Source organism: Schistocerca gregaria, chromosome 5 (assembly GCF_023897955.1).
Source record: "Schistocerca gregaria isolate iqSchGreg1 chromosome 5, iqSchGreg1.2, whole genome shotgun sequence".
Classification (NCBI taxonomy): domain Eukaryota; kingdom Metazoa; phylum Arthropoda; class Insecta; order Orthoptera; family Acrididae; genus Schistocerca; species Schistocerca gregaria.
The window spans coordinates 197,981,075-198,005,614 of NC_064924.1; the positions used below are offsets into that span (position 1 = coordinate 197,981,075).

The 24,540-nt window shown below is 38.6% G+C and overlaps 1 protein-coding gene across 3 annotated transcripts in view; it reads left to right on the top strand.

The window, feature by feature from the left end:
- LOC126271857 (zinc finger protein 239-like) overlaps nt 1-24,540 on the top strand; it is a 260,845-nt gene that overhangs the window by 97,011 nt on the left and 139,294 nt on the right. For all 3 annotated transcript variants that reach the window (XM_049974191.1, XM_049974192.1, XM_049974193.1), the window contains exon 4: nt 11,078-11,261. In XM_049974191.1, the coding sequence (XP_049830148.1) occupies nt 11,078-11,261 (184 nt within the window). The remainder of the gene's footprint in view (nt 1-11,077; nt 11,262-24,540) is intronic.

Genomic DNA, 24,540 nt, shown 5'->3' on the forward strand with positions numbered 1-24,540 from the left:
GAGGCCTAAGTATAGTAAGTAGGTTCAAATGGATGTGTGGTGCAATAGTTATGTAGAGATGAAGAGACTTGTGGAAGATAAGGAAGTGCAGTGTAATGAGATGTGTAAATGATTACTATTTTTAGTGATTACCTTTGGCACAATCACTTACTTATGTTTTCTCTTTGTTATATATGTGTTTTATTCTGTTGTTCAGTATGCTGCTAAATTGAGTTGTATGAGTTGCAATTTAGTTTTTATATTGCTATAAATTATATAATTGTTTTATATTATTTATTTATATAATTTATATAATATTATAAAATTATAATTCATCTAGACCCACTACAATATGTGACCTTTAACGTTCACTAATATGAAATTCGACCATCCCTAACACTTTATATCATGTCATGTCATGCTAACAAGGGAAACTCCAATTGTACCCCCTTAGATTTAGTGGTAAGATGGCCCAGTGGGTAGCATATCAAAAACTAAACACATCTCAAGCATGAAAACAGGAAGAAGGTGTACCGAACTGTGAAAAAAGAAGTGAAGTAGAAACAGTGATGGTCCAAGTCAAGATGTGCAACATCAGGTGAAGGAATAGCCATGGTATTGTGGTTATGTGGTGTTCGACTGTGAAAGGGGAGATTGTTTTCAGGTCTCGTTCATTTCTCCCTGCTCCCTTTTTTTCCACAAAACTGTGAACCATCCTTCCGCTTATTGACATGTTTGCTCACTGTATTCCAATTTATGACTGTGTCATGATGTAATGTCCATTTGCAACTTTGAAGTGTAAGGAAGGGACCTCCAGACATATGTACCACCTACTTGTTCTACACAAATAACATGTGTTCTTCGTTCTGTCTTGGAAGTTTTGACTCTTGACTTGCTCTGTTTTAACATAGTTCACACCCATTTATTTGTTGTTATCATTTGTGTGAGAGGTGTATGTGGCATCTTGCCTGTTCTTACTATTCATCATATTTACTTCTGACAGTAATATGTTCTTAGATTGACTGAGATTCCATAACCAATGTATAGCATGATAACTGCAGACAACAGAAGGAGAAAATATATGTGAATGACTGGTCAGACAGTTCATAATTTTGTGGAAGTAAAAAATAGGTGTACGAAAGAGATTTGAACATGTATCTCCTGCTTTTTAGTTGAACAGCATGACTACACAACCACGATGCCATGGTTCTTTCAATTTGTTTGTTGTTGCACATCTTAATCTTGGACCTTCATGGTTTCTATTTTCCTTCTTTTTTCAAGGTCCAGTACGCCTTCTTCCTGTTTTCGTGCTTGATCTGTGTTCATGTTTTCACGAGCTATCCACTGGGCCATTTTACCACTAAATTTTAAGGTGTTGTGATGGAGTGTTCCTTGTAAGTACAACGTCCATGTCAGCTGTGTTGCACACCTTCTGCACCCCACTTCGCTATAGCTCCTTGATGTCAGTCTGTCCACCAATTGTAGACCTGTGTACTGCCACAGTAATCACATGACAGTAAAACTGCCACCATTTTGGCAACAGAATCCTGTGCTGTGTTTTGGACAACTAGAAAGTTGGTTTGTACTAGTGTACGTTACTGCAGACATGAAGTACACTTATGTAAATGCTGTGGGTTGGGGTGTTTGGAGGAAGAGACCAAACAGCGAGGTCATTGGTCTCATCGCATTAGGGAAGGATGGGGAAGGAACCATCCCGGCATTTGCCTGGAGAGATTTAAGGAAATCACGGAAAACCTAAATCAGGAAGGCTGGACGCTGGTTTGTAGCGTCGTCCTCCAGAATGCGAGTCCAGTTTGCTAACCACTACGCCACCTTGCTTGGTCTGTAGATGCTGTGCTCAATGAAGATATGACCGCAGAGGTGCAAGACATTCTGGCATCAGCACCGATCACTGATTGTTACATAACCATCAAGAGTGCTCTGATTACACAGCTCGTAATCAAAGGCAAAGAAATGGGAGAACCTACTCCACACTGAAGAGCTAGCCAATTGCACCCTGTTGCAACTACTACATCAACTGTGTACATTATTGAGTAGTGCAGTCAGTGGAGACATTCTGTGGAATACTTGGTTATCATACCTGCCACCCAATGTTTAGAAGATATTGACAGTGTACACTGGCAATCTAGAAGCACTCATGCAAATCACAGATCATGTAGCGAAAATCTATCTGTCCAAGTGCGTCACAACAGTTTGCCTTCAGCTTGAGGTAGATAACACTCGTGCCACACTACAGTCACAAGTTGCCAAGGGCACTCTGCAAGTTGCTACATTAAGATGAGATTCCGAATGCAATGACAGTGGCCAACCATGACTGCAGATAACAAATGGCAATGCTGTTGCCATTAGTTGGTGTGTTGTGGAGTTTAGCTATAGACAAGCCATATAGTTGGTTGTAAGAACTTTGTGAGGTGTGATAACTCCACCGCAGATATTGCACTGTTATTGGAAGAGGAAGACAATGACATTTTATTGTTACAATCCAGGAAAAGGCAAAAGCTGGTAATGCCTTTATATAAAGTTGAACTGCAGACAGTAGTCACACAGCATTGACTAAAAAAAATTGTTTAGTGATGAAAATTTATCCAGGATATATTGGTGTTTAAATAAAAGGCAGTTTAATTTTGTGCTCAGTTTTATTAAAGATGACGAAAAACTGCAGTGCCTAAGAAATGCAATATTGCAGAAGAAAAATTATATGTGACACTGAGGTAAGTCCACAAAATTTTATACGTTATTATGATATGCTGCAATTCCAAGACTTGGTGAGAGAGGTGTGGAGGTTGAAGGTCTGCTGATGGCTGATGTGTGTTGCACTTTGCAGCCATTATTTCATAAGCAGAAACAATATTACTAAATTTTCCTTTGACTTCTGCTTTATAAACTGGAGGTAAACATTTTACAGCTACACTGATGTGGTGGAAAAATAAGCCAATAGCATCATCTTCTTGTTCCATAATCATTTGTCTCTATTTTGCCTCATTTCTAATGTTGTATCATCAGTAGTATGAACTTTATTATGTTTTCTTTTCTGTGCTGGCACACAACATTCACTGTTTGTTATCTCATATGGTACACCACTATTTTTGTTGTTGTATGTGCTTCTCCCATATCTTCTTCCTGTGATGCCAAAAGGTCGAGTTGATGGGTTTGACCTCCATTGTCTTCTTGGCATTCTAACATTCTTAGTTGTGATGATGCCAATGTAATATTTGTTCCTCCAGAATAATGTTGTGGAACACAATTAAGGCATGATAGTTGTTTGTGTCTCTTTGTTTTTGAATTTTTTGAAGTAGGAGAACCTGTTCCTAATTTGCTTTTCTTCTTGAACCTCTGGTAACTGTCACTTAAAAAGCTTCCACTTCTCCGTACATTTATCAGCTGTACATGGAAAATACATTAGCTGCATCTTTTCATTTGTTTCGAATTCTTGGCGACAGGTGAAAGTTACCAGTCTTTGTCATTTGTGTATCGTATATTATAGGAATCACACAACTAACCGGCAGCAAAATAATTCATGGAAAATTACGTTTGACAAGAACATTAACCAAGATGATAATTGTCATACAAATCTTACTTACGTAAAGCTACATTATGAGAAGGGAATGTTCAAAATTTAGAGCAGATATGCTCTTGTTAAAAATTAGAATTAAACACGTTTCAGCCTTTGGCACATATGCCTTGCTAGGAACAAGATCAGACTGATCAACCCAGTGGCTTATATTGCTGCCACAAAAACAATACATGTTGTGCTGCCTATCGGGTGCGGATAGTGACGTGTCCATTTGAGACATTATAACAGAAATAAATGGAATAAACAACAGTTAATTATAAAAGCAAAATACAAAGGAATAGAACTTAATGTATTTATGAAAATACAAAGTAGTCAAGCAAATGAAGTATAACTAAGAGCCATCTATCAGACTACACAGAAATTCCCATAACGTAAAGCACAGAATATTATAGGATATTTATACAAACAGCTATACAATCCAAAAAATAACTGCATGAAGGTAACTTTAGTAGTATACATCTATGAGATTTGAAGAAAAAGATGCAGCAAAGCGGCAGGAAAACACAGTAAAAAATGAAGGAATAAAATTACGCAAGTAGTGGATTAAAACCATTGAAAAAATTTTTGTTACGTAATTGTAATTGTTCATTGAGGATGAGACTATCATCCTTAGCAGTATGCTTGAAATTCTCCAGCTCTTTGAATATGTCCAGCCTATGACCTCTCTTTTCCAGGTATAAAATGGAAATTTCTTCAATCTTTTTAGTTTGTGACCACAAATTAATAGATGATCAGCAAAAGTGGAATTACATACATTAGTGCCTCTTTTTCCCAATAAATGTTCTTTCTATCTGACACTGAAAGACCTTCCAGATAGTCATATATAATAAATGAGACACATATCACAAGTAATTTTATAAACTCCTGAACTGTGTATAGGAGCAACTGTGGACTTAAGATTCTGAATAAGATTTTTTTGCAAGTTGTTGTTAGTGGAAAAGAGAAATTTGCATCCCTTTTTTTTAAATAGAAGACAAAGAATTCTATAAGAAATAGAGATAAACTTGGAATCACAAAAACTTTTTTATACTCATTACTATCAGAAACTGCAATGCTGCCTAAAGTGGCAACTTCAGCATTACTTTTAACTTTGAAGATCTTTTCAACTAATGAGAGATCATAACTATTATTAACTGCAATAGTTTTTATTAAATTACTCTCTTCATTAAGTTTTTCAGGTGACAAAGGTACAGGAACTGCATGGTGAATGACTGACTGGAAAAATGCTTTTTTATGGGAGTGTGAGGCACAAAACTAGCAGGCAAAATCTGATCTGTATTAGTAGCTTTTTGAAAAATACTAAAGGAAAGTCTGTTATTGTCAGTAGCAATACTGAGATCCAACTAATGAAGCTGAGGATTGTTATTTTCTAATTCACATGTGAAGCTGATTTTTTAATGAAGATTTTGTACTTTCAAAAATACATTAAGCTCTCTTTGTATTTTGTTTTTATATTTAAGTGTTGCTTAATTCACTTATTTCTGTTATTATGTCAAATGGGCACATGTCCACACACGATAGGTAGCACAACTTGCCTTGTTTTCATGGCAGCAATGTAAGCCACTGGGCAGATCAGTCTGATATTGTTCCTAGCAAGGCATATGTGCCAACGGCTGAAACATATTTAATTTTAACTTTTGACTTGAGCACATCTGCTCTAAACATTGATCATTGCCTTCTTGCAATGTAACCATATGTAAGTAACATTTGCATGTCATGAAATTATCATCTTGGTTAATGTTTTTGTCAAACTTAATTTTCTATGTATTATTTTACAGGGTTTCTTAAAATTTTATTCTGATAAGGACATCTTTAGGGGTGTCAAAACCTAGGTCAGTGTACCAAACAGTTATTTGCAACCGGCTGACTGTGTGATTCCAATGTTGGAACTTATATATGGTTCCTGACAGACAGCCATCTTTAAAATCGTGAAAAATATTTTGAAGATTTTAAGAATAAGGCTGCTGCCCATGTTGATGCCACCTTCCACATTCCTAGATTTCAGACACATTAAACAAGAATTTTGACTTAAATTAAATATACCTAATTGTGTATATGTTATAGATGTAAAACATGTTTGTGTAAGAGGACCAAAGAAGAGTGGATCCCTGTTGTTTTAAATAAAAAGATTTTTCCAATTTTTTGTTGGCTATTGTGGACGCAAATTGTAAAATCATTGGCACTGATGTTGGTGCTCATGGAAAAAAGAGTCTGGTAACACGATATTTCAGAAATAGGCTATGGGCATGGAAATAGGTGCAAAGGAGTTTACTATATCTCTACCAAACATTACTGACATTACCACATCTCCTGATAGGAGACAAAGCATTTGCTCTCATTGATTGTGTGATGAAACCTTATTCTAGAAGATCTGTAGATCTGATATAATTAAATTTTCCTTAAGACATTTAAATCCTGTCTTCATCTACATCACATCGAGGCAAACAGATCTATAACTACAGATTATCCCATGCTTATCGAGTGTCAGAAAATGCCTTTGAGCTATTAAGCCAATTACTTAGAGTATTTTATAGTCCTATTGCTGTGGCTGACGGCCTCATTTTATTGGCGTGTTGTTTACACAATTTTCTACAAGACGGTTATCTGGAAGAAAATGGTATTTTGTTTTATAGCTATAATGTTAATGAAGCAACCAGCCAAAACAATATGCATATCTTTTCTCATTTTGGAAGATTTCTGAACAGCAGTGGTTTTGAAATCAGAAAGAAACTTAATGATTTTTTCCTGCAGTTAATATGGTTTTGTGGCATGGCAAGAGGCAGCTGTTAACAATGGGCTGTGATTAATCTATGTAATGGTTTATATAAGATGAAACATATATACTCTTGCCTTTTTAATAGACTCATATAATAATCATTAATGTACATATGGACCTGTTTGTCAATAAATAATTTCTTGAATGTACTTACTTGTTTTATTTAAGTCCTGTGCTACAGCTTTACAGTTATTGTTTGCTAAAACATTTCTATATTGTTCATGTCTTGTGTCATAACTTAAGAATATTTTGCCACACTGTTAGTTAACTTTTCTTCATCAGAGTCTGAGAAACTCATTTTCACTGAACTGGATGTGTTCGGCCAGTAAAAGCAGTCTCCAGTCGCTACGTAGTTTAGGAGCAGCAATGCTACTGGTTTCTGACTGAATGTGCAGTCTGTCGCTAAAGTAGCTATATGGCAGCAGACAGTGCTACCTCTGCATTCTGTACGCCTCACATTTCAAACAGTGGGAACCAGTGGTGCCATCTGCAGCCGGTCTTTTCAGTCTACCATCATGTTAGGAATCACACCTGTACTGACACAGAATACCAGTTGCCTATCTCATCGCCACCACTCACCAGGAAAGCACAGCCCCTCACCTTCACCAACAAGAGCCTGCTGCTACCACCGACGATATGGTTCTGAGTTGTAGAAGTGTAGCTCACCATGCAAACAGAGAAACTCAGCAGGAAATCAGTAATGATGACCACTGTCACTCCAGAGGGCAGCTGTTGACTGTTTTTAACTGAATGTGACACACAACTACAGATTTGGGAGGTACAGATGCTGATGTGTCAGTCGTCCATATGCCAGTGTGCTGTGTCGCAGCTATGATGACTGCCATCTTTTTGCCACCAAAGGTTCTACGTCTGCAAAGTATGGTTGTGTCACATTAGTGTTGAACTTAGGACTACAGTTCAAATTTGAATGATAGTTTGTCACAGTGGACATAATGTACCTTGTGCTAGGATTGGGCTTTTTATAGTGTGATGGACTCCTACCTGGCCTCCGTCATCTCCACCTTCTTGACACTGCTATCCACGTAGCATGCGAGGGGAAAGTGTGTCATGTGGAAGATACAGCTGTCAATTCCTAGAGCCTCTCACAGTTCCCAAAGATCACATGCCAGACACCTAGATTAGCACCTGTGCATTGCTCAATGGTGCACTATATTTTGACTACATCTGGGCTACTTGACCCCACTGCTTGAGACCCCAGAATTGAAGATAGTTAAACAAGAATTCTAATCCATGCTTGCACGAGAAATCTGCCACCCATTGAGCAGTAGTTCAGCATCTCCACTACATGTGGCCCCCAGAGAAGTACAATAGATGACGTCCATTTGTCTGCTATAGACAGTTCATTGCCAAAACAATTCCAGATTGATATCCAGTACTGCATATTGATGGTTTTACATTTGGTGTTTATGGTTAAGCACATCTGTTCTGCATTGGACTTAATTTGTACATTCTACCAGATACCTGTGGCACCACATTGTTAAGATCACTGTCTCTACACTGGTCAGACTATTCGAATTTGCCCAAATTCCTTTTGGATTTTGTAATGCTATCCAAACATTTCAACAGTTCATGAGTGAAGTCATACGTGACTTAAACTTTTGTTATGTGTAAATTGACGACATCCTGGTTAAGCCAAACTCAGAAGCAGAACATCTGTCACATGTATGACAGATATTCACTCGTCTACATGCATTGTTCCTGCACATCAACCCATTGAAGAGCATCTTGGAGCAGCTGAATTACAGTTCGTAGGCTATACTGTCAACGTGCAAGGCATACAGTCTCTGCAAGAGAAAATAGGAGCTATATTTAATTTTTTGCAGACAGTTAAATAATTATTTTGTGGAATAACTAATTTTTACCATTGATTTTTTTCCAATCTTGCCTGCCTAGATGCACCACTGAATAAATTCGTGCATGTTTCACTAAAGCCAAAGTACAAATGCCAGTGGAATAGTGAGGCCAAGTTGGTGTTTAACAAGCCAAGCTACAATATTAGTCCAACCAGTTCCACAGGTGTGTCTCGCTGTGATGATTATTGCGTCTGTCACATCAATTGGTGTTGCACTGCAAGAGCAAATAGCCGAGTACTGGCAGCCCTTAGTCTTTTCCAGTAAAAAGTTATTGGTGCTGCCTATACTGCTATTAAGAAATTTTGTCACATGTTGGAGGGACAGCAGTTCATTCTCATCACAGATAACAAGCCACTAAATGTGCTTTCCTCCAGCTTCCTGAGAATCATGTCAAATGTGACATCTCAGCTATATCAGAAGGTTCAGTGCCAATATTATTTATGTTGAAGAAGAACTGAACGTGCTACTCGATGCTATCTCTTGAATTGAACTGATCACTGATACAGTTGTTTTTGAAGCTCTTGCCACAGAGCAATGATTACATAGTGAGATACAAGATTTGTAAGTGTGACCATCAGGTCTATAACTACGCCATATTATGCTGCCACTGTCAACTGTGCTGCTGTATTGTGGCATCGCGACTAACAAGTTGTGATTACTGACTTTTGCCAACAGGCAGTCACCTCTTCACATAAAATGTTGTTATATAAAATGTTACATCCTAGAGTATGAGCCACTACCATCATGATGAAGTGAGCTTTTGTGTGGCCATACACGGACAAAAATTGCAAAGAAAATATATGTGACAATGTGTGGCCTGTCAACGGAATGAAGTGGTGGCACATTCAGTTACCTCTTGGCATGTGTCTTCCTCCAAATCATAGGTCTGATCACGTCCATCTAGATCTTGTAGGACTTGTCGCACCATTGGAAAGATACACCTACTGCCTTACAGCCCTTGATTGTTTTACTTGCTGGCTCGAGGTGCTGCGATCACTGACATACACTATGAATTACAACAGACTAGGGAAGACAATTTGAGTTGTATTGTTCAAAGCACTCGCTGTCCTTCTTGGTATGAAGTAGATTATAACTACAACTTACCACCAAGCAGCAAATGGCTTAGTTGAACACATGCACTGCCAACTGAAAGTGTCACTTCAGTGTCACGTTTCACAGTGATGGACAGAGACATTACCCATCGTTTTAATGGGCCATATCTCTGTCCACCACAATGAATTGTGACACCGAAGCAACACTTTCAGTGGGTGGTGCATGTGTGGAAACAAACCACTCACTCCCAGGTTGTAAGCTGTAGTTTAATCTGCTTCATATCCAGTAGATCGGTGACTGCTTTGAACAGATAACACTCAAATTGTCTTCTCTGGTCAGTTGTTGATTCATCTCTGTATGTTGTTGAAAGAATACCTGAAAGCCCCGACCAAAGAACATGTTCGTGACCCGCCAATATGATTGCCCAGTGAGTTCTTTGCCAATGGGCCAGATGACTGTTTTGTCTTGCCATATTTTGTACAAAAGCTGCAATCACAAATCTGTTAATTACGCTTTATTGCTCCAAGGCATAAGCAGCCTCATGCCATTTTGTTTTTTGACAAGCTACTGGAGTGTCATCATGTCTTCATATGGCCTGACACAGTACTGCAGCCATCCTACAGGGGACCTTACCTTGTCATCAGGTTGAGGGACAAGACATTGTAAGTCAATGTAATGGTTATGCCCACCAGTATCACTGTGGACAGGCTCAAACCAGCTTTCCATGCACCCTACACTGGTATAGACTCTTCTACACACACTTGGGACTTGACAAACACTCCAACTGTTCCAACACCCACAAAGATCAGCTACAATGGATGTCAGAGGCTACTTCTAATGTGCTATCAGCAGGCTGTGCATGACCCATTGTTACTCAGTCCGGATGATACATCCTGTTAAACAGAAAATGTTGTTGGCACTAATGGGGGGGAAGGGGGTGGGTGAAGTGCAGTATTATGTGCAGTGTAATGCTATGTGCAAGGGATTATTATTTTTAATGATTATCTTTGATGCAGTCACTGACTTATGTTTTCTCTTTGTTTTATCAGTGTTTTATTCTGTTGTTGAGTATGCTATTAAACAGAGTCGTATGTGTTATGGTTTAATTTTTATGTTCAGTAAAGTTAATGCATATTGCCCTCCAACAATAGATTAACGTGGAGAGTTGCAATAAATTAGTCTTTGGACTAAAGCAACATTAGCTTTTCCCCCCTTCTTTTCAAACAGATGTTCTGATGACAATTTCATAAGAAGCTAGAATTGATAATATTATATTTGTGATGTGATGGTGGAAAAATAGATTAAAGAATTGTTTTTACGTGTAAGTCTACAGGTTTTCATGACCATTGTTTTTGAAGGTAAAATCTTGTAGCTCTTTAGGCCGCATCATATTCCTATACAAATTTCTTCTTACACAATCGATGTTTTGACCTCTCTGCTGAGATCTCCATCAGGATCTCCTACTGCACCTGGTTAGCTAAACACTATGAGAGACCAGTCTTGAGTAATTTACAAAAGATAGTTTTATAAGTGAACACAGAGCACCAGAAGATCCTGAAGAACATGCAATCAGATGAGTCAAATAGTCAATGGTGTAAGAAGAAATTTGAAGATGAACATGGTGCAGCCTAACGGCCTGGGAAATTTTACCTTCAGTTACCGTGTTCCCCTTATCAAGTATTTCTAGTCTTTGAATAGGTTTTTGTTTTTTGCATAACAGTTCTGTTTAGTACTTTATAAAAAGAACTAGATTATATATGCCTTTTATTTTTTTAATTTATACATTTTGGTATGTTTCAGGTGAAAGGCCATTTCAGTGTGAATCTTGTAAAAGAACATACAGCCGAATTGATAAGCTGCGAGCACATCAGCACATTCATTTTGGGGAAAAATGTCATAAATGTCAAGTGTGTGACTATGCTACTGTGGATAAAGGCAGTCTGAAAAAGCACATGAGGATTCATAATGATGAAAGACCCTACAAGTGAGCAGTGAAGTCCAATTACCTGTTTAATTACTTCTTTATTTACCAAGAAAATAATATATTCTTCCACTGGCGGTTAGTTGGTTTGTGAGATAAACATCTACATTTACGTCCATAGTCTGCAAACCACTGTGAAGTGTATGGTAGATTGTATTTCCCCTTGTACCAGTTGTTAGGGCTTCTTCTTACACCATTCATGTATGAAGCACAGTAAGAATGACTTTTTAAATGCTTCTGTACATCTGGTAATTAATATAATCTTGTCCTTTCATTTTATGAAGTTCACAGTTGTACATTTCTGAATATTTAGAGCAAGTGACACATGTTTTTAGATTTATCTTGGTGCCTGAAACTTTGTAAATAGTCTTTCTTAGGATAGTTTATGTCTATCTTCAACTTTCTACGAGTTCAGTTTCTTCAGTATCTGGGTGATAGTCTCCCATGAGCCAAACAAACCTGTGTCCTTTGCTGTTGCCCCTTCTCTGTATACATTCAATATTTCCTGTAAGCCCTGTTTGGTACAGGTTCCACACATTTGAGCAATATTCTAGGATTTGTCACACAAGTGATTTGTAACAAATTGTCTTTGCAGACTGACTGAGTCTATGTGACAAGTTTCTTTCCATAGCCCATCAAATTTTTACACCAGGATATTTGTATAATTTGTCCAGTATCAGTTGTCACTCGTTTTTTGAAGTGCATAGTTTTATAGTTATCAGGAGAAACAAAACTGGCGTTCTGTGGATCGGAGCATGGAATGTCAGATCCCTTAATTGGGCAAGTAGGTTAGAAAATTTAAAAAGGGAAATGGATAGCATAGGTTACACTTAAATCTAGCAGGAATTAGTGATGTTCGATGGCAGGAGGAATAAGACATCTGGTCAGATGAATACAGGGATATAAATACAAAATCAAATAGGGGTAATGCAGGAGTAGGTTTAGTCATGAATAAAAAAATAGGAGCACAGGTAAGCTACTATGAACAGCTTAGTGAACACATTATTGTAGCCAAGATAGACACCAAGCCCATCCCTACCACAGTAGTACACGTTTATATGCCAACTAGCTCCACAGATGACGAAGAGGTTGAAGAAATGTATGATGAGATAAAAGAAATTATTCAGATAGTGAATGGAGACAAAAATTTAATAGTCATGGGGGACTGGAATTCGATAGTAGGAAAAGGAAGAGAAGGAAAAGTAGTAGGTGAATATGGAATGGGGATAAGGAATTAAAGAGGAATCTGCCCGGTAGAATTTTGCACAGCTAACACTTGGTTTAAGAATCATGAAAGAAGATTTTATATGTGGAGAGGCCTAGAGACACTGGAAGGTTTCTGATAGATTATATGATGGTGAGACAGAGATTTAGGAACTAGGTTTTAAATTGTAACACATTTCCAGGGGCAGCTGTGGACTCTGACTACAATCTATTGGTTATGAACTGTAAATTAAAACTGAAGAAACTGCAAAAAGGTGGGAATTTAAGGAAATGGGACCTTGATAAACTGAAAGAACTAGAGGTTGTAGATAATTTCAGAGAGAGCATTAGGGAATGGTTGCCAAGAACGGGGAAAAGAAATATAGTAGAAGAAGAATGAGTAGCTTTGAGAGATGAAATAGTAAAGGCAGCAGAGGATCAAGTAGGTAAAAAGACGAGGGCTAAATTTAATTGATGAAAGGAGAAAATATAAAAATGCAGTAAATGAAGCAGGCAAAAAGGAATACAAATGTCTCAAAAATGATATTGACAGGAATTGCAAAATGGCTAAGCAGAGATGGCTAGAGGAAAAATGTAAGGATGTAGAGGCATATATCACTAGGGGTAAGATAGATACTGCCTTCAGGAAAATTAAACAGACCTTTGGAGAAAAGAGAATAGCTTGTATTAACATCAAGAGCTCAGATGAAAAACCAGTTCTATGCAAAGAAGGAAAGGCAGATAGGTGGAAGGAGTATATAGAGTGTTGTTGTGCCTCGAGAATTTCGGGGTAAATTCTAGAGACACTCGGTCTTCCACTGTCTCGAACACTGGACATTTTAAGTATGAGGTGGGAGAGTGGAGATGTGTCTACCGTGCCACTGGTTTGTGTGTGTGCAGGATGGACGTGTATCTAGAGAATATTACAATCGTGGCGGTTGATCAGCGCAGACAAGTGTTTGCCGTTCGCCCTATGGAAGCTGTATGTGACGCACAAGGAGCAAGCACGCATTATTCTTTTTCAATGTAGTGATTGAATAAATGAAATTAATTCAGGTGTTAGACTTACTAGAGGCAAGAACTGTCTTTGAATTTCCATGTGGTTCTAAAATCAAACTTGTTGGTAAATGTTAATTAAGTGTGTTTCTAAAGCTCAAAGTACGAGTGAAATACAACAAGACGGAGACATTTATGTCTAAGAAGAGAGTTTTATGGCGTATAGATACATTGTAAATTGCCTACTTGTTTAACAAGGACGGCAGTCTGAATTTACATGTTCTATCGTCAAAACCATTAGAACGTGGCGACCTACATGATCAGGACTCTCAGAAAGTGGAATTTTAAAAGAAAATCGAGATAAGAAGATATTGTGAGTTGCCATAGAAATCAATAGTAACAAGACAGAGAAATTGTTTCGCAGAGTTGGATTCTACATAAACAGCAAAAAGGGTGAAAGTTGATGAATACCAGACAAAATAAGAAGTAAGGAAAATCTCAACAATTTAGACTAAGAAGAGTTATGACGAGATCTATACGACGATGAGGATCCAGTGTGGAGAGTAAGCAGCCCCCATGCACATCGTGGGGGTGTGGAGGCAATAACCAGTAACCTACACCAATGGCGCCAACTGCTGCTCACCGGTGCTGACTACAAATCTCTTCCCCGACACCGATGCTGAAACTAACCTTTGATGCTGCTGGTGCCTGTACTGTTCACCAGTGCCAATTCCACTCCTGCTCACTGATACAACCTAAGACTCTACGCCGGCTGAGCAAAAGACAATAATTATTTCAATGTAAAGTTAAGGATACCGTTCAATAATAGACTGTTAGTATAGTTATTATACTCAAAGGTGATTTTTTTTTTTTATGATCACGAGATCTAAAAGTATAAACAATATGGATCAATAACAGCAACTAGCAGAACCAACCACAGCTATTAAAGTGACTAGGGAAATGCCAGAGTGGTCTGAAATAGTGAATTTAACTAAAGCCCAGCAGTCAGATTCAGCAGCCTGTAAATGCTCAAATTACTACTTTAAGTAAAAATCTAGAAGCTCAGAGTTTGCAATTAAATTCTATATTAGATGCACAAAGTAAAGAATTTACTGCTCAAAATTCTTCTATAAGAAAGGAACTAAGTGCTACTTTAAGTGGAAAACTAGAAGCGCAGGGCGAGGTTTTAAATGCTAAGTTCGATGCCTTAAATGATAAAGTGGAGAGTTTGCAGTTATATTTAAAGAATGAATTAAGTAATTCTCTGACTATCCATGTAAATCAACTGTTCACTGACTTTAGTCAGACACAGAGTAACCAATTTCAGGAACAAGCTAAAAAACTAGAATTTGATATTGAAGATAAAGGTAATAATGTAGAAACTGAACTTAGCGAAAAGTTAGGATCATTTCGAAGCATATGCCTCAATGTTACATTCAATGCTGAAAAACATTGGTTGCACACTTTAAAAGAGAGTTTGGAAAAACAGGATATATTAATACCTCTAGTCCTGTCGCAAATTGCATGTGTTAGTACCCAAGTAAATAACATGGAACAAGACTTAAAGGAGAAACTAGTCACTTCAGACTTAATAAATATAAGTTATCTGGAGGGACAGATAGAGGAAATAATCGATCGAAAAGTTGCCATGAGAATAATCTTCGGAAACGTTTTGACTGTTGCTTTTTCCAAACTTAATGATAATAGAAATGTTATAGACGACTTGTGCGAAGAATTCAAACTTGTCCTTGACAGAGTAGAAAATAGAATAACTTTACTTAATGTTGTGTTTCCTAGTAGAGTGGTAATTGTTTTGTTGTGGGGAGGTTTTCACACAAAATTTAGCGAGAAGTATTGGTCCATAAGTAATCCAGTGATGGGATCTGGGTGGGGTCACATTTGTTCCCCAAGGATGTTAACAAATTGTGTTAACGGGCGGAGCGATGACTATTGGATCCCAAGTTGATTTTGTTGTTTCTTCTGTACTATTCTTCCTGCACCGAATTCCCTTCAAATCTTAAGCTATTCTGTTTTCTATTAATGAATTCTTAAACCATCCTATAATTTTAGCGTATAGAAAATTGGATATGACAAAAATAATAGACTTGTGAGAATCATGGATAAGCAGTGATCCTAGATATTTAATGAAATGAATAGAATATAGTATTAATGGAAAAAATAATATAATGGTACTATTCAGAGTGATGCTGAGACAACATAAACTGAACAGAGTACTTTTTGTATGTATAAAATATAGTGTAAAGCGATTAACTAAACAACTGTTTGATCGTAGGGTATAATATTCTAGTTAGTATAGAATATTTTATACCTTTTATGAAATATGATGTAGATGGGAGTGTTTGTATTGGTTTTGGAAGGGGTGGATATTACAGATTAAAACATGATTTACACTAACAAATAAATCGTGGCTAACACAGAAGACACTCCACACCTTTCAAACAACCCTTGCAAACAAGTGTGACCGATTCTTCACTGTCTGCCATTCCATAGGGCTTGCTAAGATTTTTTTTCGGGACTTCAAAGGTGAAGGTGAGAATGTCCATTCTGTAGGAGACGTTTAACACCGTACCTCCTCAAGCTTCTCACTCAAATATCAGCGAAGTAGGGATCCTGGGGAAGAGGGGTGGGAAGGGTTTCCTGTCTTTGGGGCTATTATCTTTCTCTTCTTTGATCTTACCAACCATTTCTACTTTTTCCTTTCTTGCTTCTCATCTGAGTAGCGGTCTATCTTCCCACCTTTACATATTCATATACTTCTATTGCTGAAGTCCTCCTTTTTTTCCGTGGTTTCCAACAACCTTCAACTTATTTCATATAAATAGGCTGAAGAATCTGGATAACCAGACACACTTACACATACACACAATGAAACACGAAGACACAAACAATGGAGGAACAGATAAAAATGATGTAAGAATTGTCAAGTGTTGCAGGGGGAAAGAATGGGCACATAGAGAAATATGCACACATGGTAGATTATGGTGACAGTTCTACATCACCTAGTTACTTGAGAAAACTGTGAAGTAGATATTTATTACTATGTATATATAGGAAATATATGTACAAGAACAAAGATGATTCTATATCACATATGTACATAAAGATAAAAAGTGTTACACCGTGTGGGTTATCTGGATACTTCCCACTAACACCAACCTATCAGAACTCCAGAGATGGGAACTTGCCCTTCAATATATCCTCTCTTGCCGTTACCCACCAGGCCTCAACCTTCACTAATTTCAAGTTGCCGCCGCTCATACCTCACCTGTAATTCAACAACATCTTTGCCTCTGTACTTCTGCCTCGACTGACATCTCTGCCCAAACTCTTTGCCTTTACATATGTCTGCTTGTGTCTGTATATGTGCAGATGAATATGTGTGTGTGTGCGAGTGTATACCTGTCCCTTTTTCCCCCTAAGGTAAGTCTTTCCGCTCCCGGGATTGGAATGACTCCTTACCCTCTCCCTTAAAACCCACATCCTTTCGTCTTTCCCTCTCCTTCCCTCTTTCCTGATGAAGCAACCATGGGTTGAGAAAGCTTGAATTTTGTGTGTGTGTTTGTGTTTGTTAGTGTCTCTATCAACATACCAACACTTTCATTTGGTAAGTTACATCATCTTTGTTTTTAGATATTTAAAGATGTAAAAAATATGATAAATCACATCAGGGATACTAAAGAAGGAAGTGTGATTAGTTAAGGAGAGCATAAGCCAAGGAGGAACTAATGAGCATTAGCCAGGGAGGAACTAATTGTGATAATTACTCAGGAATGTCAGTCAAACATTTGTTCTGATGATTTGTAGGATAGTGGGACAAGAATAGCATAAGTAAAGGTATGATATATTGAATAATATACATGTGGTGTACATTGGAAGCATAGGAGTGGAAGCATAATGGAGGACTCTAGGGGATTAAATGAAGTATTAAGAAGTGAGTGTTAAGTGTGAAACAGATTTAGTTTCCAGACAACATTTAATTGTAGTTTACATAAAGATGTATACTAGGGAAATGAACCATGAGGTCTACTCAGGAAGGATAAGGATTGCGCACCCAGTATGTATTGGATATAAAAGGGCAGGTGGGCAGACCTAAGAAAGGCTGTGTGGACAAGTGCAGCAAGAAGGGGATTGACCTGTACCGTAGGAAAATAGGAATTAAAAAGGGGTGTACCTGTCAAAAACAGAAGGACAAAAGGTACTCGTAGGATCAAACCATATGTAAGGTATAGGTACTGTTACTAGAGGGGAAAGGACAGTATCATGACAAAAGTCACAAAATTTTGTCGTAATTATTCTGGTAAGTTTGGATTCTCTATTACACTAGCATTGTTATGTTTTATGTTCATGAGTGTCGGAAAGAACACTTCCATTTTCCTGGAGTTCCTCCAGACTACAAGCTGTGGCAGATAATCAAACTAATATGTACTAAAGAAAAAACTACAGAGAAGTAGAGTAAAGTGTCTGTGACAGCTGGAGTTTGTGATTGGAAATCAAGAATGTTGTCCGCACGATTCCTAGATATAAAAGTACTAACTCCAATATGCTCAGATAGTTATTAGCAAAACGAAGAAAGAAGAGCTAGATATTAAGTACGTGATTACTAGAAGAAATATAATATATACTGATTAAGATGTGAATAAGTGCTATGGGGGATATTACTATACATAATGAATATGTATAAAATATCACATGTTCGAGATAAGGGGAGGGATATACAGTGCCTCGAGGATTTTGGGGTAAATTCTAGAGACACTCAGTCTTCCACCATCCTGAACACTCAATATTTTAGGTATTAGTGTGGGAGAGTGGAGATGTGTCTACCGCACCACCTGTTTTTGTGTGTCTAGGATGGACATGTATTGGGAGAATACAGCAATCAGGGCGGTCGATCGGCACAGACAAGTGTTTGCCACTTGTGCCATAGAAGCTGTATGTTACATACAGAGAGCAAGCATGTGTTATTCTTTGACAGTGTAAAGATTGTAATTGTTATGAAAAAATGAAGTATGGTTTGACTAGAGACTTTTAATGCTGGTATTAGACTTGCTAGAAGCAAGAACTGTCTTTGAATTTCTGGTGGTTATTAAACTCACCACATTGTATCTGATGGTTAAAGACGCAATTGACTTGCAAGAATTTGTATACATACGTGAGACTTGTGGAAATGAAAATATACCAGAACCGAATGGAAAGTATTATGAGAGTACCTAGTTATTTCAAGAGCAGAGAGAGAGCGAGAGAGTTTTTTTTTAATCCCTGTGACGAGCATTATTTCTTCGGAGAAGAAGTTGTGCAGATCGACACAGCCGTGTATCCAGAGAAGAGGATCGGCTGAACATTTCAAGTAACCCAGTTGTAATAAGAGAAAAGGAAAGTGCGACATCCAGTTTTGCATTGCTTCTCTTGTTGCCAAACCATTAGAGGGTCTATACAATGGTGGCAATGCACACCAGTGGAACCATTCCGCTGTGAGCTCTATCTGCAACAGCATTGAAGCATTATGCCTCGTCAACGTGTGTATTGTCAACGCCGCCACCGCGCTCCCATCTACAAACATATTATCAGTCTTGAAAATAAACTTGGCACCAGTGGCACAGCACAGTCCATTATTCTTAATGGGCGTATGTAATTTCGTGTCTGTCGAGTTAATTTCTCTCTTGACATTGCTACTGGAGCAGCTGGCAGTGGGTGGTTTACACGCGCTGTCGTTTGCTTCTGGACTTGAATCTTTCGCCGACCGAGATGTCATCACTTACAAGACCTGGCATTGTGGAATTGACCTGAAGACTCAAAGTAGACATAGTTTTGTATATAGTAACATGTCTTTTACATTGTATACTCGTTCCTGTCATAGAGTTAGTAATGTTCTTTCGTGGCTGTCGAATTAATTTCTCTCTTGACGTCGCTACTGGAGCAGCTGGCAGCGGGTGGTTTACACTTTCAGTCGTTTGCTGTGAAAACACATCGCCACCTGGACTTGAATCCTTTGCCGACCGAGATGTCATCGCTTACAAGACCTAGCATTGTGGAATAGATCCTAAGAACTCAAGTAGACATAGTTATGTATATAGTAATATCCCTTTCCCCCTATATACCCGTTCCTGTCGTACAGTTGGTAATGATGAGAAAACTCATGTATGGATTAAAGGACTTGGTGTACATACAGGAGATGTTACTTTGTACTATAATTATTCATAAAGTGTGGTCCTTGACTCCTGTAACCACTAGATGTACAACGGGGGCTCAAGGATGCAACAGTTTGAAAAAAATCCAAAACATAGTGCCACACTGCCCCCTGAGTGACTAGTCAGTGGCTGACGCAACCCGCCTGGCTCGGTGCACCAGCAGACACGCGCTGTCAGTGAGACTACAGCGCGCGTACGCTGTAACACTCCGTCGTTGGTGAGCGCAGAGTCTAAGTCCGTTATCAGCATGTTATGTAACCTCTCTCTATGTAAGCGGGCAGTGCACGCAAGCAGAACCATTTTGCTGTGAGCTCTATCAGCAACAGCATTGAAGCACTATGCCTCATTGACGTGTGTATTGTCAACACCGCCACTGCACTCACGTCTACAAACATATCAGTCTTGAAAATACAGTTGAGGACAATATTACGGAGATGAACAAGGATGTAGATGAAGTTGAAATAGGAGATATGATACTGCGTGAAGAGTTTGACAGAGCACTGAAAGACCTATGCCAAAACAAGGCTCCAGGGGTAGACAACATTGTATTAGAGCTGCTGATAGCCTTGAGAGACCCAGCCATGATGAAACTCTACCATCTGGTGAGCAAGATGTATGAGACAGGCGAAATACCCTCAGACTTCAAGAAGAATATAACAATTCCAATCCCAAAGAAAGCAGGTGTTGACAGATGTGAAAATTACTGAACTATCAGTTTAATAAGTCACAGCTGCAAAGTACTAATGCGAATTATTTACAGACGAATGAAAAAACTGGTAGAAGCCAACCTTGATGAAGATCAGTTTGGATTCTGAAGAAATATTGGAGCACGTGAAGCAATACTGACCCTACGACTTATCTTAGAAAATAGATTAAGGAATGGCAAACCTACGTTTCTAGCATTTGTAGACTTGGAGAAAGCTTTTGACAATGTTGACTGGAATACTCTCTTTCAAATTCTGAAGGTGGCAGGGGGAAATACAGGGAGCGAAAGGCTATTTGCAATTTGTACAGAGACTAGATGGCAGTTATAAGAGTCAAGGGGCATGATAGGAAAGCAGTGGTTGGGAAGGGAGTGTTATTCAATCTGTATATTGAGCAAGAAATAAAGGGAACAAAAGAAAAATTTGGAGTACCTGGAAGACCTGGAGGACCTGGAAGAGCAGTTGAACGGAAAGGAGGATAGTAGATGAGTTTTGCTATTTGGGGTGCAAAATAACTGATGATGGTTGAAGTAGAGAGGATATAAAATGTAGACTGGCTATGGCAAGAAAAGCGTTTCTGAAGAAGATAAGTTTGTTAACATCGAGTATAGATTTAAGTGTCAGGAAGTCTTTATGAAGGAGTGTGTATGGAGTGTAGCTATGTATGGAAATGAATCATGGATGATAAGTAGTCTAGACAAGAAGAGAATATAAGTTTTTGAAATGTGGTGCTACAGAAGAATGCTGAAGATTAGATGGGTAGATCACATAACTAATGAGGAGGTACTGAATAGAATTGAGGAGAAGAGGAATTTGTGGCACAACTTGACTTGAAGAAGGGATCGGTTGGTAGCACACATTGTGAGGCATCAAGGGATCACCAATTTAGTATTGGAGGGCAGAAATCATAGAGGGGGACCAAGAAATGGATACACTAAGCAGATTCAGAAGGATGTAGGTTGCAGTGGGTATTTGGAGATGCAGGATAGAGTGGCATGGAGGGCTGCATCAAACCAATCTCTGGACTGAAGACCACAACAATATTTCTGAACATTTGGAGCAAGTTGCCAATATTTGCGCTGCTTTAAGATCTTAACATCTGACTGAATATTTGTGCAGCTACGAGGTGCATTCAAGTTCTAAGGCTACCAATTTGTTTTCTAATTAACTACTCACCTGAAATCGATGAAACTGGCGTTACTTCTCGATGTAATCGCCCTGCAGATCTACGCATTTTTCACAACACTGATGCCATGATTCCATGGCAGCGGCGAAGGCTTCTTTAGGAGTCTGTTTTGACCACTGGAACATCGCTGAGGCAATAGCAGCATGGCTGGTGAATGTGTGGCCATGGAGAGTGTCTTTCATTGTTGGAATAAGCCAAAAGTCACTAGTAGCCAGGTCAGGTGAGTAGGGAGCATGAGAAATCACTTCAAAGTTGTTATCACGAAGAAACTGTTGCGTAACGTTAGCTCGATGTGCGGGCGCGTTGCCTTGGTGAAACAGCACATGCACAGCACTTCCCGGACGTTTTTGTAGCAGTGCAGGAGGAATTTGTTCTTCAAAACATTTTCGTAGGATGCACCTGTTACCATAGTGGGTAAGGATTACGCCCTCGCTGCCCATTTTTTCAGCACTTGTGGTTACCCGAAATTTTTTTGGTGGTGGTGAATCTGTGTGCTTCGATTGAGCTGACTGGCGCTTTGTTTCTGGATTGAAAAATGGCATCAATGTCTCATCCATTCTCACAACCGACGAAAAGAAAGTCCCATTCATGCTGTCGTTGCGCGTCAACATTGCTTGGCAACATGCCACACGGTCAGCCATGTGGTCGTCCGTTAGCATTCGTGGCACCCACCTGGATAACACTTTTCACATTTTCAGGTCGTCATGCAGGATTGTGTGCACAGAACCCACAGAAATGCCAACTCTGGAGGCAATCTGTTCAACAGTCATTCGGCGATCCCCCAAAACAATTCTCTCCGCTTTCTCGATCATGTCGTCAGACTGGCTTGTGCGAGCCCGAGGTTGTTTCGGTTTGTTGTCACACGATGCTCTGCCTTCATTAAACTGTCGCACCCACGAACGCAATTTCGACACATCCATAACTCCATCACCACATGTCTCCTTCAACTGTCGATGAATTTCAATTGGTTTCACACCACGCAAATTCAGAAAATGAATGATTGCACGCTGTTCAAGTAAGGAAAACGTCGCCATTTTAACTATTTAAAACAGTTCTCGTTCCCTCCGCTGGCGGTGAAATTCCATCTGCCATACGGTGCTGCCATCTCTGGAATGTATTGACAATGAATGTGGCCTCATTTTAAAACAATGCGCATGTTTCTATCTCTTTCCAGTCCGGAGAAAAAAAATCGGAGGCCTTAGAACTTGAATGCACCTCGTACTTTCAGAAAGTATATCATTATAGATAAGTGCCTCATCTGTGAAGGGTCTGAGGTTACTACTAATATTGTCCACAAGATCATTAATACACAACATAAACAGCAGGGGTCACAACAAATTTCCTTGTGGCACGCCGGAAGATACTTCTACATATGTTGATAACTGTTCATCCAAGATAACAAGATGCATTCTCCTAACAAGGAAATCTTTGATCCAGTCACCACTTTTTCTTGATGTCCCCTATGATATTACTTTCTTTGCTAAGTATTGATGGGGTACTGAGTCAAATACTTTTGCAAAGTACTGCCTCTACCTCACTACCTTGATTCATGGCTTGTAGGTGTCATGTTAGAAAAATATAAGTTGGGATTGATTGACCCTTTTGGAATCCATGCTGGTTGACATGGAGGAGATAACTCTGTTCGAGATACGTCTTTCCTTTTGAGGACAGAATAAGAGGGGCTAACTCAGTTGAAAATTCTGTAAAAAACTGTTTGAATTGTGTTAGTAATCTCTTTTAAATGTTGTTTGGTGTCAGAGGTACCTTTAATATTGCAGAATAAAAACTAAAACACAGCTTTATATTGGAGAATAACAAAATAGTGTTTTTAAAGATATATTGAAATGTCTTTCACCTGTGAAGTTTTTCAGTGTCACTGGCAGGGTAAGTGACTGAAATGCAAAAGAGGAACCATGGTTTTTTGACTAATAAGGTGGCACTCTTGGTAGGACACTGGATACACATTTACAGAATAAATTGGGTACAAAACTAACTCCAGCCATCCAGCTTTATGTTCTTTGTGGTTTCTCTGAATTGACTGCGATGAATGCTTTAATGGTTCTTTTGGAAAGAATTCTTAACAATTTCATTCGCTTCCTTGTTTATATCTTTGCTTGTACTCCAACTGAATTGTCAATGAGACCTTAAATGCTCACCATTCTTTCTTCTAGATTGTTATTGTTGTGTGTCATTTGATCAAACTATCTAGAAAGAAAGCAGCCTGCTTGCCCACAAATACCACGAATCACAAAATCCAAAGTTCATGATAGTGTGGATTGTCCAAGACCAAAATAGCTGCTGAAGCAGAACTGTTAAGCTTACCTTTGAAGTTTTCATGATGTCTTTCTTAATTTCCATTTTTTTAGTTCTCAGTAGTAGTTTTTTTTAGATTAGTCTGTGTCTCTGTTTTATATTGTTTCTCCTCAGCGTCTCAAATAACTTTTCCTGATGGATATTGTTTGATTTTTTAAGGTACGCAAATACCAGGAAGAGATCTGGGTTTCTCTTTACTCTTCTTTCCGTTATCAAACACAGTTCTTCTTCTGTGTAACTGTTTAGAAGTACAAAATGTCAACTGATCCCTAGGTAGTTTTCAAATTCATCTGCTCATACATTCTTTGGTAGTGTGATAACAACACTTTACAGAAAATGTTAGTATGTTTGTGATTTTACATTAAATACACTGTTGCTTCTTGTTCCTCCAACTGCGTTTAGTATCTTGAAATGCATGTAATTTACACATGCTAACTTGGTTGGACTCTCTCATCCTCTGTCTGCAAAACTGGACCAAATATAAGGTAATCCTAATTGAAAAGGAGAGCTTCATTATATCAGCATTGTATGTAATCCCAGTTTGTGACTGTGTTTGGCAAGAGATGACATGGTAGTATTAGCAATTGCATAAGCAGAGTTAATGGCTTCACAGCAATTTCTTAATTTCTGGAGAGTGTTTCCACTGTTGTCGCATGATGGATTCCTCCCAATCA